This window comes from Ovis aries, chromosome 1 (assembly GCF_016772045.2).
Source record: "Ovis aries strain OAR_USU_Benz2616 breed Rambouillet chromosome 1, ARS-UI_Ramb_v3.0, whole genome shotgun sequence".
Taxonomy (NCBI): domain Eukaryota; kingdom Metazoa; phylum Chordata; class Mammalia; order Artiodactyla; family Bovidae; genus Ovis; species Ovis aries.
Window position 1 is genome coordinate 37,097,420 of NC_056054.1, and position 15,896 is coordinate 37,113,315.

The 15,896-nt window shown below is 39.4% G+C and overlaps 1 protein-coding gene across 15 annotated transcripts in view; it reads left to right on the forward strand.

Annotated features, from left to right (window-relative positions):
* Positions 1 to 15,896, forward strand: part of PATJ (PATJ crumbs cell polarity complex component) — a 390,464-nt gene that overhangs the window by 126,789 nt on the left and 247,779 nt on the right. For all 15 annotated transcript variants that reach the window (XM_060410212.1, XM_060410237.1, XM_060410189.1 and 12 more), the window contains 2 exons: positions 3,592 to 3,715; positions 9,216 to 9,390. In XM_060410212.1, coding sequence (XP_060266195.1) covers positions 3,592 to 3,715; positions 9,216 to 9,390 — 299 coding nt within the window. The remainder of the gene's footprint in view (positions 1 to 3,591; positions 3,716 to 9,215; positions 9,391 to 15,896) is intronic.

Below are 15,896 nucleotides of genomic sequence, written 5' to 3' on the forward strand. Positions count from 1 at the left end.
GAGACTAAATTTATGCTCTCATTGTCTTCTCTATTTAGGAAAAAAAACTGAATTGATTTTTCTAAAGGTCTAACCTTTCATATTCACTGTATTGAAACCTCAGATTTAGGTATCAATTCTTATTCCTCAGTCATAATTGCCATTAATTAAAATAACCAAATGGTTCAAAAATGATTGTAAATTTTTTTCTTTTTATTTTACTATTTTCTCTTTTTTAAAATATAAATTTATTTATTTTAATTGGAGGTTAATTACTTTACAATATTGTATTGGTTTTGCCATACATCAACATGAATCTGCCATAGGGGTACATGTGTTCCCCACCCTGAACCCCCCTCCCTCCTCCCTCCCCATACCACCCCTCTGGTGCTGGGGTCCTGCCCCGGTGGATCCAGGGAATTCGAAGGGGAGATGGCGTAGGAGAGGAAAAAAATTATTTAATTAGAAATATAAAGAGAGATTAGGAAAAAATAGTATAGTAGGAAAATTTAGTGGAGAAAAGAGGCTGAATAACTTGGTTTACGGGGAAAGCCAATAAAACTCCAGGACAAGAAGTCTGCACCATCTACGTTAGGTCACCGGTGCTCGTTTGAGTACTAGAGGGTGCTGTGCATTGGGTTCCCTCTCTCACGGGACTTAAAAGCCGGGGCAAATTAGTAGACGTGGCGAACCTCCTTGCTCCAGATGGGAATTCAGCCAGAAAGAGTAAAGAGGAGACACGGGGGAAACCAGTCCAGTGACTGGCCCGTCCTCTATTGTCCAGAAAAGCCTTTTATACCTTTTTTTTGTACATAGAGATCAATGGATAATATAAAATTATGCAGTGTCAGCAGCCCTGACTCTTACCGAGAGCAGGCTCTCTCTCTGCATACCTGGTTGTATACACAAGTCTTAGGTGATTTACATCATCTTCTGGCCAGAGGGCCAATTAACATTTTACAGCCCTTTTTCTGATAAGGGTTTGTCAACCAGAAGACTTATTTGCCCTAACAGTGTTGTTCTTCCCAAAGTCTGGTGCCACTCTCAGAAAGCACTAAATAAAGTTACATTCTTACATAGCAAGGATACAACAATTTATAACAAGTAAAAGGAGCATAGTGATTTATAAAGAGAAAAGTAATTAACTCGAAAGTCTAGTGTTGCTAACATCAAAACTACTATATCCCTATTTCTGCATCCTGATTACATTGATTAATATCCCTCAGGTGCCTAAAAGATAAAGAATATGGAGGCCTGGCAGCAGTCATTGAGTCAACAGTGAAAACCTGTCACTAATATAATTTTTAGCTCTTTAGAAAAGGCTCTGTATCTTTAAGATGCTTTAAGCTTTGTGTCTCTCATGGTTGGGGGGCTGTAAGCAATTTACAGGCTGCAAAAAGTCCCGGGGAACCTGTCAGGCAAGTTAGAGAGCCATCAAAGGGGTTTGAGCTGATGCAGGAGACTGAAGCCCTGAATTAACTTTTTTCCAGAGAATGTCAGAAGAGTGAAAAGCACAATAATAAAGCAGGCAGACTCTGGTTTTGGGGGTAGATGTTCAGGAAAACTCAGGGGGAACCCCCGAAGCTGGATCACACCTTTGCCTTTTGTTGGGCTTCCTTCCTCATGACCTTTGTCACAGGCGGGATTCCTCACACAGGCTCCCGGCTCTCTGGGTCATCCCAGTGCACCGGCCCCAAGCATCCAGTATCCTGCATCGAACCTGGACTGGCGATTCGTTTCATATATAATATTATACATGTTTCAATGCCATTCTCCCAAATCATCCCACCCTCTCCCTTTCCCACAGAGTCCAAAAGCCTGTTCTATACATCTGTGTCTCTTTTGCTGTCTCACATACAGGGTTATCATTACCATCTTTCTAAATTCCATATATATGCGTTAGTATACTGTATTGGTGTTTTTCTTTCTGGCTTACTTCACTCTGTATAATAGGCTCCAGTTTCATCCACTTCATTAGAACTGATTCAAATGTATTCTTTTTAATGTCTGAGTAATACTCCATTGTGTATATGTACCACAGCTTTCTTATCCATTCATCTGCTGATGGTCATCTAGGTTGCTTCCATGTCCTGTGATGAACATTGCGGTACACGTGCCTCTTTCAGTTCTGGTTTCCTCGGTGTGTATGCCCATCAGTGGGATTGCTGGGTCATAAGGCAGTTCTATTTCCAGTTTTTTTAAGGAATCTCCACACTGTTCTCCATAGTGGCTGTACTAGTTTGCATTCCCACCAACAGTGTAAGAGCGTTCCCTTTTCTCCACACCTTCTCCAGCATTTATTGCTTGTGGATTTTTGGATCGCAGCCATTCTGACTGGCGTGAAATGGCTCTAAGAAGTTCTCTTATTTTATTCTAGACTACTAACTAGTCATATTTCCTTTCTCACCTCTATTTAATATTTGAATTGAATTCTATGTACTTGAGGCTCCTTTGGGTATCTGATATAGTTCTAACTCACTTATATTCATAATCTATTTGATAAAATCTAGCAGTATTTGGTACATCAGCTTATGAGAGGTCTTTTTCTTACTGTTGAAGTGTGAACCATATAAACATGAAAAAATTTGGACTGTTGTAAAAAATAAAATTTATATATTTTTTGAACAACCTAAATTTCCAACAACAGAGAGTAGCACAGTGCTATTAACCTTAAAAGAATTAAGGCAGTGGTCCCCAATGTTTTTGGCACCAGGGACTGGTTTTGTGGAAAACAGTTTCTCTACGGACCATGGTGGGGGAATAGTTTCAGGATGATTCAAGCATATTACATTTATTGTGCACTTTATTTCTATTATTATTACATCAGCTTCACTTCAGATCATCAGGCATTAGATCCTGGAGGTTGGGAACCCCTGATTGAAGGTGTTTGTCTGTGGTGGCCATATGTTGCAATTTAATTTCATACATATAAATGTTTTTTTAATATCATAATAAAATACATCAGTGAAAATTGTATGTTCTGGAAGATTATGACTTTGGAAAACCATAAAAGACATGTGTACAAAAGGAAGAGAGGGAAAGCGTAATAACTACTGACTGTGCTTATCTGTGGGTTTTAGGTTCGGGGAACAGGTTGTTTGTTAAGTAGATAAGAGTGTAAGGGAGGGCATAGCAGAGGCTTAGAACTATGAAAATTCACCAGATGTTTCTTAAGGCTGTGAAAATTCACCAGGTGTTTCCAGATCAGCAACGAAGCTATTTAAGTTGTGATCTAGCATAATCCAGAATGTAACGTGTATCAACCATTGACCTTGCTTGCCTTGATAGATTGTTTATTCCTCTACCTTGGTGAATGTGTTTATTCCTCTACCTTGGTGAATGTTTATTTGAATGCATTTACTAATGCTTATAAAATAACTTTTTGTTAAAAAATCCAGTGTTTGGAAAAAACAGATTTTTACTAGCCTGTTCTCTTGCAGATATTAAGTTACTAGCATTTGTAACTGCTTACCACAGTATAAAACGTTACTTGAGAAGGCCTGTTTGCAGGGCCAGTTTTCCACTATCATTATGATCTGGATTGAACAACATTATGGTGTTCCACATGTTATCATAAAGTGCTAATGCATTTCTGTTTTTCTTCCTCTCGAGATGAAAGAGAACTTTGGCATCGATTCTCTCTCCTCCATACCCTCAACTGAAGGAAACACTCAACAAGGCAGATTTGATGATTTGGAAAATCTTAATTCATTAACCAAGAGTAGTCTGGATTTAGGTTTGTGATTTTCATTTCTCATAAACACAAGTTATATTATTTTGCAATCTTTCAGTATTATTTGTGTATATGACAAATTTTACTGTCATATTTTCATTCATTATATTATTTTGAATTGAAATCTGCTTATTAATTAATCTGTTTCAAAATATCTGGAAAAGTAATGTGACTCATATTTCAACTTAGAGCTTTCAGATTCTTTCTGCTTTCTGTGAGGGCTGCATTTTCCCTGCGTCATTTTGCTTTTTATTAGCTGTGTGAATTACAACTAAAACTACTGCCATATACTGAATCTGAAATAAGTCTCTGCTAATATATATTAAAATCTCTGATGCTATTAAGTGATACTGTTAGCTCATTGAATGGGGTTGTTAAATATTAATAAAGAGAGACATATTTTAAACATTTATGAAACATTTTTATAGCCATATATTACAGTCAATTTTGGCACATTAATAACTTAGTTTCCATTAAAGAATCCTAAAAGTATAGTGCTTCTCCTTGCCTCTTCCCATATTGATTCTTATATATTTTTGAAAACTTGACTAAAAAGTAATCTTTCCTTATCCAACACTGCAATATCAAATATCATTGTAATATTAAGATTCCCTAGGAGAGACTGGTTAAGTTCTTTCAAAGTATTGGGATTTATAGAGCCATTGTTCAGGATTTATGCTGTCCTTCACCTGTTTTGACTCTACTTATGGGAAAAGTCTTTCTCTATGGGCAGTTCTTGTCTTATATGATAATATATTGTTAGGAGAGAGAGATACCTGTAGAAAGTTATATAACTGGTTTATATGAATTCAACATTCTATCAAGTAAAATCTTAAACAATGAGGTTCTTTTAATGTCATTAAAGATTGAAGGCATCTATGAGATGATAACAATTGCTAGTTCCCTGCCAGTCAGAATACATCATGAATAGTTAATTTAAAAAATTAAGATAGTTAATTCTGAATATCTTAGATTAAGTGAATCTATTCAATTTTTCATAATGTATAACTGATTGTGGCTAGGAGAAAAATGTAACTTTTTTCACAAAAATTCTCCTTGCATACTGTTTTTTGTCTTGTTTTTTAAATTCACCACATTTCTGTAGCCCTCTATTAAATACTTGAGGAAGAGTTATGGCACAAATGAACGAATTGGTGTGTTTGATTACCATTGATATTAATAGTTTATAGTAATATCCAGCATTGTTTCAGATCAGATAATTTTGTTGTGGAGAGCTTCCCTGTGCACTGTCAGAGGTTTAGCAGCCTCCTTGCCTCCTCACCCTAGATCCCAGTGGTATTCCCATTTCTAGTCATGATCAAAATCAAAATGTCTCCAGACGATGTCAAAAAGTCCCTTGGGAGACAGAATTGCCCCAGGTTGAGAACCATTCACTGTTTCATACTGTCAGGATTGAAAGCAATGGGCTGGAAATACGGGGTGAGTGTTTGTGAAGATGGACATTGGAGTTAGGAGAGAGATAGGGGAAGGGACTTTGTCCTCCTGGGATGATTCAACCTTCCTCTGAGCCCTCCTCTGGGTATCATCTAAGTGACTCCAAAGTTATTTCCTCTGACTTCTGCTGCCTGCATGAGTTTCCCAGGGCCCTGTAACAAGTTACCACACACCTGGCGGCTTAGAACACTGGAAATTAACTCTCTCACTGTTCTGGAGCCCCTGAGTCCTAAATTAAATGCTGTGCTTCTTCTGAAGGCCTTGGGAAGAATCTGTTCTTTTCCCTGTCCAGCGTCAGGTGACTCCAGCATCTTTTGGCTTGTGGCTGCTTCCCTCTAATCTCTGCCTCTGTCTCACGTGGCCCTCTCCTCTTCTCCATGTCTTCTCTCCTTTTGTCTCTTACAAGGACACCTGTTGTTGGATTTAAGGCCTGCTTGGATTGTCTCATCTCAAGATGCTTAATTTAGTTACATTTGCAAAGCCCTTTTCTCCATGTAAGGTCTCATTTATAGGTTCTATGGCAGATATAGATATCCAGGTGAACCATCAATCAACCTCCTATACTGCCTTAATCTAATATTTAGCAAGGCACTTGGATTCTATTTTTGGAGATTATAGCTTTAGGTATTTAGCTACATTTGTATACCTTAGGCCTGTCCTCACTAGGAAAGTGTTCATAACCACATGTGTTTTGGAAAATTTTTCAACTATCAGTGAATTTATTTTTGAGCATTCAGAGCAAAAAAAATTTTGAGAGCTGCCAGAATGCTATGTGGCAGGTGCAAGTACTTGGATTAATGCTAACCATGCGTGAACTGAGAAATTATTGATACAGTCAGTATAGTTTCATTCCCAGGTCCCTCAGTACTAAGCCATTGATCTGCTATGTCACCAGGCAAACCACCCACTTCTCCAAGCTTCCCCACTTCCGCAGCTGTAAAATGGTGCAGTTGGGCTAAGTGTTCTATAAGGCCTTTTTCAAATCTGTAGCCCTTTGACAGAGAAGACAATGGCACCCCACTCCAGTACTCTTGCCTGGAAAATCCCATGGACAGAGGAGCCTGGTAGGCTGCAATCCATGGGGTCGTGAAGAGTCGGACACGACTGACCAACTTCACTTTTCACTTTCATGCATTGGAGAAGGAAATGGCAACCCACTCCAGTGTTCTTGCCTGGAGAATCCCAGGGACGGGGGAGCCTGGTGGGCTGCCATCTATGAAATCGCACAGAGCTGGACACGACTGAAGCAACTTAGCAGCAGCAGCAGCAGCAGCAGCAGCCCTTTGACTACTCTGTTAGAAACTTTAAGACTTACTTATGAGCAATTAAGTTAAAAGTTATTTTTGAAAACCTGTATGTAAAGGGCTATTCTTCACCCTTTACTTAATCTAAAATTGTTGTTGTTCAGTCATTAAGTCATGTCTGACTCTTTGTGACCCCATGCACTGCAGGACGCCGGGCTTCCCTGTCCTTCACCATCTCCCAGAGTTTACTCAAATTCATGTCCTTTGTATTGATGCCATCCAACCATCCTATACTCTGTCACCCACTTGTCTTCCTGCCCTCAATCTTTCCCAGCATCAGGGTCTTTTCCAGTGAGTCAGCTCTAAAATCAGGTATCCTCAAAGACAGAAAGTAGTTATATTTCCCAGTCTGATTGGCCCTACCTAAAATGGGCCTCCAGTGAACCTGGATGAATTTCTGTCATTGCACCCAGAGTCAGGTACACTTGTGAATTCACATAGTGGTCTCTTACAATAAGCTTCTGGAGGGCAAGGCTTATATCTGATTATGTTACCACAGTGGGTGCTCAAGAACTATTTCTTGCATGAGAAGGTGATATGCTGCTCCTGTGTGGTGATTTAACAGCATGCCAATTCTGGCATGATTTAACTGGCATGATTTATCAGTATGCCAGTTCCCTACCTATTTTTTTCTTGTCTGGTTGCTAAGTTGTAAAGCAACCCCTTTTCTGCATGGATTCTTCTTGCCTTTATTTTGTTTATCTTTCTCTTCTTGCACCTCACTAAGTATAGACCTTTTGGAAATCACACCCATTCCTCTCCTGGTAGCATTAACTTCCGTTTATCCAGGGACTTTTTTTTTTTTTTTTTAACTTTCCTGTTTTCCTAACTGGGTTTTCCTGTTGTGGCCGTTACCTAACAACCACATAGGCCCCAAAGGATATGATTTATTTTACGGGCTCCCAGATACCATGGTGCACCTGACAAGCAGGTCTGTTAAGTCACCTATGTCAAGCACGGTGAGAGAGGAGAGATGTGTACCTGAGCACTGCCAAGGAGGAGGAGTGGGCAAAGGGTATGGGCAGCCCTGTGTGGAGCAGGTAGTGAAAAGTTTTAAACAAACTGCAGCATCCTATGAAACTCATGCTGTAATTTAATAGGCTGCTTTACCAGTGTAGCTGGATGGGAATTAGCTCTGCAAATAGAGCCAGTTCTCTGTTCTTTCAGCTCTCATTTTAGGCCATTTCTGCAGAATCTCTGTCCCACCCAGTCCCTCCTTAGGGGAGGAGGTAGACACAGGGAGCTAGAGCAGTGGTGCGTGTCTGTGGATTTGACTGCATGCGTGAATATGGGCCCAGGGGATGGGCTGAGGGGTGCCCGGTGATGGGGGAGAGGCACCTGAGACTTTCTTTAATACCACCTGAGTGTTACAGTTACTTTCACCCCCCCCCCCTACTTCAGATTCTCTGCTGTATTTCCTATACGGTATTAATCAGTGTTACCAACTGATCAGATGCTGGCTCAAAGTGTCTAGACAAGATAAAAAGCAGAAGTACAAGTGAGTTTACTAGAAAATCTGTTCAATATGAAGAAATGAAAAGTTTAAATGATGCTTATAGGAGAAGTTTTCAAAGAGTATCTATATCTCCTAGTGATCAATTTTAATTTTCTAATAAGCCGTTTCCAAAATATACTATAAATGTATGGATTTAAGGGAGGCATTTGAAACACCATTTTTTATATTTGTATAACATAGTTAAGAAAGATTGGCTGGGAATTTGTAATGGATTAGATGTAATGGATACTGAGGTGTATCCTAAGAGCGATGAATGGGTTTCTGCCAGCCTGCGTGCAGGTCTCTAAACATGTACCACGGAACTGCATGCACAGCCCTGCCCTAGTTATTCCTCTTTTCTGTAATAGGAAAGTGACGCAGATGACATGTTAGGTAAATTCACACATCCTGTTTGGCAAAATTCCTTGGCCTGGAATTCCCCATCTATAAAATATGATTGTTAGTATCTCTTGTAACTAGTTTAATGTGAGAATTAAATAAGATAACAAATGTAAAAGAATTTTGGAATTTATAAACAAAGCCCCTTCAAAAATGTGTTTTCATTTGATTATTTGTTTTTCTGTGCATTTTTTTTTGAAGTCAGTGAAATGTTAGTGTGTCTGTAATTGAGAGAGCCTAGATTGACGAATGAAAATTTGTAGTAAGATAAGGAGATAATCTCCATCGTAAAGGAGATTAGCCTTTTTTTTAATTGAAAGATTCTTTAAATTCTACAGTCGTTCACATTTTAAAAAAGTTTCACATAATCCAATAACAACCCTTTCCCCTCCATAACCCTATATTGCTCCTCCCTGCTTCCGTCTCCCCACTGGTCACCACTAGTTTGTTCTCTGTATCTGAATCTGCATCGCTCTTGTTTTGTTAGTTTGTTGTATTTTTTAGATTCCACGTATGAGTAATACCATACAGTATTTGTCTTTCTTTTTCTGACTTATAAGAAAGATTCTTTTGATAAAAGATTCATATTGCTAAAATAGTATCTTTTCACTGAAGCCATGCTTAACATTGTAACCCTCTTCCACTGAGCAATTCCTATTTCCCTTCCTTGCAGAATTTTTTTTATCATAGTACTGCCATCATCTGACATGTTAAATATTTTGCTTATTTATAGTATAAATAAGTCTTCTACCTGAAAGGGGTCTGCCCGTGTAGATATCCATAACTCTTTGTTGAATGAATGATGAATAAATGTATCCTGTGCTCACCAACATCTGGTTTTGCTCTTTAGGCATGATGATTCCAAATGATGTGCAGGGTGCTGGCTTGCTTGTTGAACTTCCTGTTGTGGCTCAGAGAAGGGAGCAAGAAGATTTGCCTCTATATCAACTCTCCAGGACTCAAGCTGTTCCCAAGGTTTCGGCATACGCAGGAATGTTGTCTTCTAGATATACCCCTGATGCATGGTATGATATTATTTCTGTGCATTTTCACATTATAAAGTAGCTTTCTTTTAGCTTCTATTGAAAAACAACAACAACAACAATAGGTCATGTTTATGGTGGAACATTTGTAAAGTGCAGAAAAATATTTTGAATAAAACCCACTATATTAAATGATTACTGTGAGAATTTCCCATGCTTAAAATTGTACCGTATATATAATTTTGTATTCTCTCAGTTATGTGCAAAATGGATTACATAGAGTTTTTAATCAGATAATGGAGGTTAATTAAGAATTTAAAAACTCGAGCAAGAAATACATGAGGACAAATTGAGGAAGGATTGGACTTAAGAGCTGGAGGGTCTGTAGGAATTGTTGGCTGATAACATGTGGGAGTGAGAAGGAGAAGGAGAAGGAGATGACCTGTATTTCTGAATGGAGCAACTAGATGGCTAGCAGGACCATTAACTCTTTGGCATAAGATTATAGGAGCATGAACAGGTTGAAAGGAAAATGATGAGTTCAGTTTGGGACTTGTTGAGGGTTCAAGTATCCATAGAACGATGAAGTGAAATGGAGTTAATTAAATACATGTCTCCAAGGATTAGTGTTGAGGTCTATCCTGATGTGGATACCTGGGGAACAAGATCAAGTGAAGGTGAAACTCCTGGATTTGAATAGTCATCCAGGGGAGGCTCAAGTGGTAATAGAACAGGGCCAAAACTGGAGTCCTGCAAAGCAGCAAAATTAAGGGCATGAATGGAGGAAGAAAACAGTGAAGCGGAATGAACAAAAGATGGAAGGAAATTGATGAGCTGGAGGTTGATATAGAAACCAAGGGAAGAGAGCATTTGAACAAAAGCATCATTACAGACTATTGTTACATGCTACAGAGAGAGGTCACAGTAGATAAAATGGAAGTTTTCATGGGACTTGATCACATGGATGCCCTTGGTAAGCTTAGAACAGTTTCATTAGAGTGGAAATCAGAGAGTAGTGGGTTGAGAATTGAACAGAAGTCAGAAATTGGATACAGTAAGAGTAGACTAGTGTTTTGAGAAACCTGATCATGAAAAGAGGCAGAAAGAATGCATGTTACCTAGACAACTGGAGGGCATTGTAGGACTGGGGCAAGGGGATGTATATATGTATACACACACAGACACACAGACTGTAAGTGTGAAAGATCCAGAACACACACACACACACACAGACTATAAGTGTGAAAGATCTAGAACACACACACACACACAGACTGTAAGTGTGAAAGATCCAGAACACATACACACACACACACACGCAGACTGTAAGTGTGAAAGATCCAGAACACACACACACACAGACTGTAAGTGTGAAAGATCCAGAACACACACACACACACACACACACAGACTGTAAGTGTGAAAGATCCAGAACACACACACACACACACAGACACACATAGATTGTAAGTGTGAAAGATCCAGAAAAGGAATATGTAGATGCTAGAAAGTGGGTGATTAAACCAAGTCCCTGGAGAGGGTGGAGGGAGAGGAGGACATGGCACCTAGAGAGATTACCCTTTAATATCTGGTAGGAGGAAGCTCATGGACTCAGGTGCCAAGAGTGAAAGGAAAGCACAACTACAGATATTGCTAGTACCTTGAGGACTGGAATCTGAAGAAGTTTTTACCCTATGGTCTTGGGTTTTTTTTTTTTTTTGCCTTTTTTTGTCATTTAGAAGAAAGGCTATTTACTCAAAATGATGGAGTGCTAGTAAAGTGGGCCGTAAAAGGAGAGGTGTCATAACAGGGATTAGCGTTTGAAACAAGAGTAGGGGAGTAAAGACCTAGTGTGAGAAGGACTTTAGGAAAATATTGATTCCCTTTTCCCAGGGAGTGAGAGAATGAACATCACCCTCTCAGGTGTGGTATCTGTGGCTGAGAAGCAGAGCTGCTGATGAACGGAGGAGGCTGAGAGAACACTGGGGGAAGAAGTTAGGGTGTGGGTGGTCTCTTTACAGCTGAAGGAGATTTCGTGGAGTGTGACGGGTGGTTTGGCGGAGTGGGCCTTGGCAGGGGGGCATGGGAACAGAAGCCCAGCTGAAAGAAACACCCGTGCAGTGCAGCACTGTGAGTGCAGGACGGGAGAAGCTGATGGAAGAGCTGGAGGTGTTGCAGAATATAAGAGGGATGAGAAAGAGGGTAGGGTTAATTGGCCTTAATGCTGTTATTCATTTCTGTTTGAATATAGTTCACCTACAGTGTTGTGTGAGTTTCAGGTGTACAGCAAAGTGAGTCATTATGCACATACGTATATCATGCTAAGTGAAGCGCATCAGACAAACACAAATATCATATGATATCACTTAAATGGGAAATCTAATAAAAATGATATAAATGAACTTATTTCCAGAACAGAAACAGACTCACAGATCTCGAAATCAAACTTATGGTTACCAAAGGGGAAATGTGGGGGCAAGGGGAGTGATAAATTGGGAGACTGGGATTACTGTCTATGCATACTACTATCTATAGAACAGATAACTATGGGGACCTACTGAATAGCATGGGGAACTCCACTGAATGTTCTATGATAACTTACATGGGAAAAGAATCTTAACGCTTTTATTTAAATTTTAGTCCAAGAAAGATTCTGTCTTGTTATATGAAGTGTCTCAGACTTACGTCAATTCTCTGTTCAGTGGTCTGTGACCTTTGCCTAGAGTTGTAGATAGAAACTTAATAAAAGTTGTTTCCTGGGCTTCTGCATAGCTTATGTCTGAGTGGAAAGGAAAGACTGGTAAGCCCAGCTAGTTGGAGAAATTGGTGACTTTTTACTCGACAGACCTGGACCAATGTGCACAGGGGAGGAGCTGAGAGGCCCAGGGTCCTGGTGCAAGAGATCTAACCAGTTCCCAAGGGAACAGAGAAATGCCTAGCAGTGGAAGTACTGGAAGAGTTAGGAATATATTTCAGCTTTTTTTATGTGGTCAAATTACTTTTCAGAGACATTTCCATTTTTTAAATTTCTCTTGTGCTGAGTGTTAATAATGGACTCTGGCCAAAGAATTCAGAATTGAAGCTCCTTTTCTCGTTATAGAATTCAAAGTGTAAATTGGGAAAGATTTAAACAAATTTCCAAACCCGCCCCTCTATCCTTACGCAGAAGATGAAACATTCCATCAGTTGTATCTTACTCAGTTCTCCCAGTTTCAGGGAGAAGAGGCCCACTTTACTCCTAATGTGAGCACTTTGACAAGCTGATTTCTTGTGTTGGCACAGGCATGTAAAGGCTCCGCCTAACCTTTGTCTTGGGAGATCAGTCTTGCATTTGAATTTTTTTTTTTTTTTTTTTTTGTGGCTTGCTGTCATAGATTCAGTGTATATATTTCAGTCTCAGCAGGCTCCAGAAGTGTTCCTGTAAATCATACTACCCCTTTTAATCTTTCAGGGTATGACCCATGGAGTTAGGTCCATAGATGAATATTTATTGCTACTCAGAAGACTTCCTGAGTAATGCACAGATTCCTTTCAGAATATAGTTTTTCAGATCATCAGGGTGTTAGCTAGTGCTAAATGCTATTTTACAGTTTCTTTGCATTAATTTCTGCGTAGGACTCAGCAGAGTTATTTTGTTAGTATTCACGGTGCTGTTGCATAAGCCAACTTCTCTTCGCCTCTAGGACTAATTTAAGAGGTCAGATGCATACTGAAAGGGAAGATCTCTAGGAAGGAAGAATGGTAGGCAGACGGAGTGCGGTAACTCTGAAAGCAATCTAAGTGATCTTGTTCTGAGTATTCTTTCTTCATAAAGTTCCTTGGGATGATGTTTTCAGAATTCACCTGGCTTCAATCTTTTTCTAATTCAGCTCTGTCATCACTTGCTGCCTAAGGACGTATGTGTGCCCATTAGTGGGGGCATGACATTGCTCAGACTAGTAGGAGATGTGCAGTATAGTACTGTGCTGCTGCTGCTGCTGCTAAGTCGCTTCAGCCGTGTCCGACTCTGTGTGACCCACAGACGGCAGCCCACCAGGCTCCCCTGTCCCTGGGATTCTCCAGGCAAGAACACTGGAGTGGGTTGCCATTTCCTTCTCCAATGTGTAAAAGTGAAAAGCGAAAGTGAAGTCGCTCAGTCTTGTCGGACTCTTCTGGACCCCATGGATTGCAGCCTATCAGGCTCCTCCATCCATGGGATTTTCCAGGCAAGAGTGCTGGAGTGGGGTGCCATTGCCTTCTCCAGTATAGTACTGTGGTGCTATTCAAATATGTTCTCTGTTATTTATGGCTACATGACCCTGAAAGAGTTTCCCTTGTGTCTGTATTTCCTCACTTGTAAAGTAAGGTAGTTCTAAGGTTCAATAAAGTGAATATAAATGATTTCATATAATGCCTTGAGCATAGTAAATGTTTAATGGAAGGCTGGCGGTGATGCTTGATGATAGTGACAGACTCCTGGCCCTTGAGGTGTATCTAGGGTATTCACTGTTGCTGAGTTTATTAAAACACTCAAGGAAGTTGTAGTGTTTTTATGTTTGTTTGTTTGTTTGTTTTTAGATAAAATAGGATCAGATCACAGTAAGTAAAACAGGAAAGATGTCAGAGGCTAAAAACTGTGAGGATGATGAACTTGAGGTGAAAGGCATATTTTAAATTGAAAAAAAAATCGTAGGTGTGTGTGTGTACTCAGTCACTCAGTTGTGTCAGACTCTCTGTGCCCGCCTGGGCTGGAGTCTGCCAGGCTGCTCTGTCCATGGGATTCTCCAGGCAAGAATACTGGAGTGGGTAGCCATTCCCTTCTCCAGGGGATCTTCTTGACCCAGGAATCAAATTGAGGTCTCCTGCATTGTGGGAAGATTCTTTACCAGCTGAGCTACCAGGGAAGGATGTGTGTGTAATAGGATGCAAATGAAAAGAAATACTTTCAGATATTGGATACTTTGTTACGACTAGTAAGAAGCGAAATATGAGACTGAGTGTCATAGCTGGGGAAAGGATTAAATGAGTTAATGTTATATTTTAAGTCCCCAACACTGCTTGGCATTTAGTGCCTTTGAAACAAATGGTGAGTTTCTGATAGGTTTGAGTTCCACTGCCAAAAATTATGTGTAAATTAAGAATATTGGTGGAGGACTAAGCATAAAGGAGAGAATAAATACATGGATGTGAGAGAGAAGTACTCAGGAATGTTTGACTTGGAAGGAAAAAGGGGAAGTTTCCAAGGACTTTATAATGTTGCAGCCGTGGTCCACACTGCAGGTGAAGATGAGTGTGAGAAATTAGGACAAGAGACACACAGGAGTATTACACTAATGCCTTTGGAAATATAATTAGATATTTCATTGCTAAAGCAGGCTCTACAGAAGGTCAAAAAAGGTAAAGACCTAAGGAAGTGACTCACCCTATATGAGCTGAACATTTGTTTCTTAACAAAAGTCTTAAATGCAATTTTATGAAACAGTTTTCTTAATTTTGATAAATGTATAATGGTGGCTCAGATGGTAAAGAAACTGCCTATAATGCAAGAGACTTGGGTTCGATTCCTGGGTCAGGAAGATTCCCTAGAGAAGGGAATGGCAACCCACTCCAATATTCTTGCCTGGAGAATTCCATGGATAGAGGAGCATGGTGGGCTATAGTCCCTGGGATTGTAGAGTCGGATGCAACTGAGCAACTTTTACACACACACACACACACACACACACACACACATTGATGTTACCAACATTCCAATCAAGATATTATACATTTCCATCCACCCGGAAAGTCCTCTGCTCCTGACTTCTAATACTGTAAGTTATTTTTTTCCATTCTAGAACTCATGTATATCATACAATAGGTACTTTTTTGTTATCTGGATTTTTACTGAGTACCACGTCTGTGTCATTTTAAACTTTCATATATAGTAATGACTAATTCTTTATGTATACTGGTATCAGGTAGTAATTTGCTTATAACTTCAAGGTCATAGTGTTATATTTGTGTAACTAACCCTACTAGTTTGGAAAACATTAGTGCCTATTCTGCCTGGCTCTAGATGCTCGTATTCCCTCTAGTATGTCACAGAAAATTGCCATATAGAGTTTATATTTTAAAAGGAAAAAGAAATCTCGAGATAACTTAGCCACAATTGTAACTCTTCCTGCTTACATCATTTTGGGGTGCTGAGTTTGCTTGACCCTTATATGGCTTAGTATACAGAACTTTTATGTGAAAAAAAGATATATTAAAAAGGAAAGGTCACCTTGGCTATCTGGATTCATCTGATTTTGGTATGACGTAGAAAATTTTAATCTCAAAGACATTGCATCTTATGATGAAGTTTTACTATTAATATCCACTTGTTCATTAATGGGGTACTTTATCTTTCTTCCCAAATCTGTAAAGAATGATAACTTTGGGCATTTGTTATAAAGGACTGAAATAAAAAGCATTATTTCTATTAGATGGCTAATTCGTTTAGGGAAAAAGTGGTTATAAAACTCTGATTAAATGTAAAAGGCAAAAGTTCAATTATTTTAAGATTTGAGATTCTAACTGATCGAGCT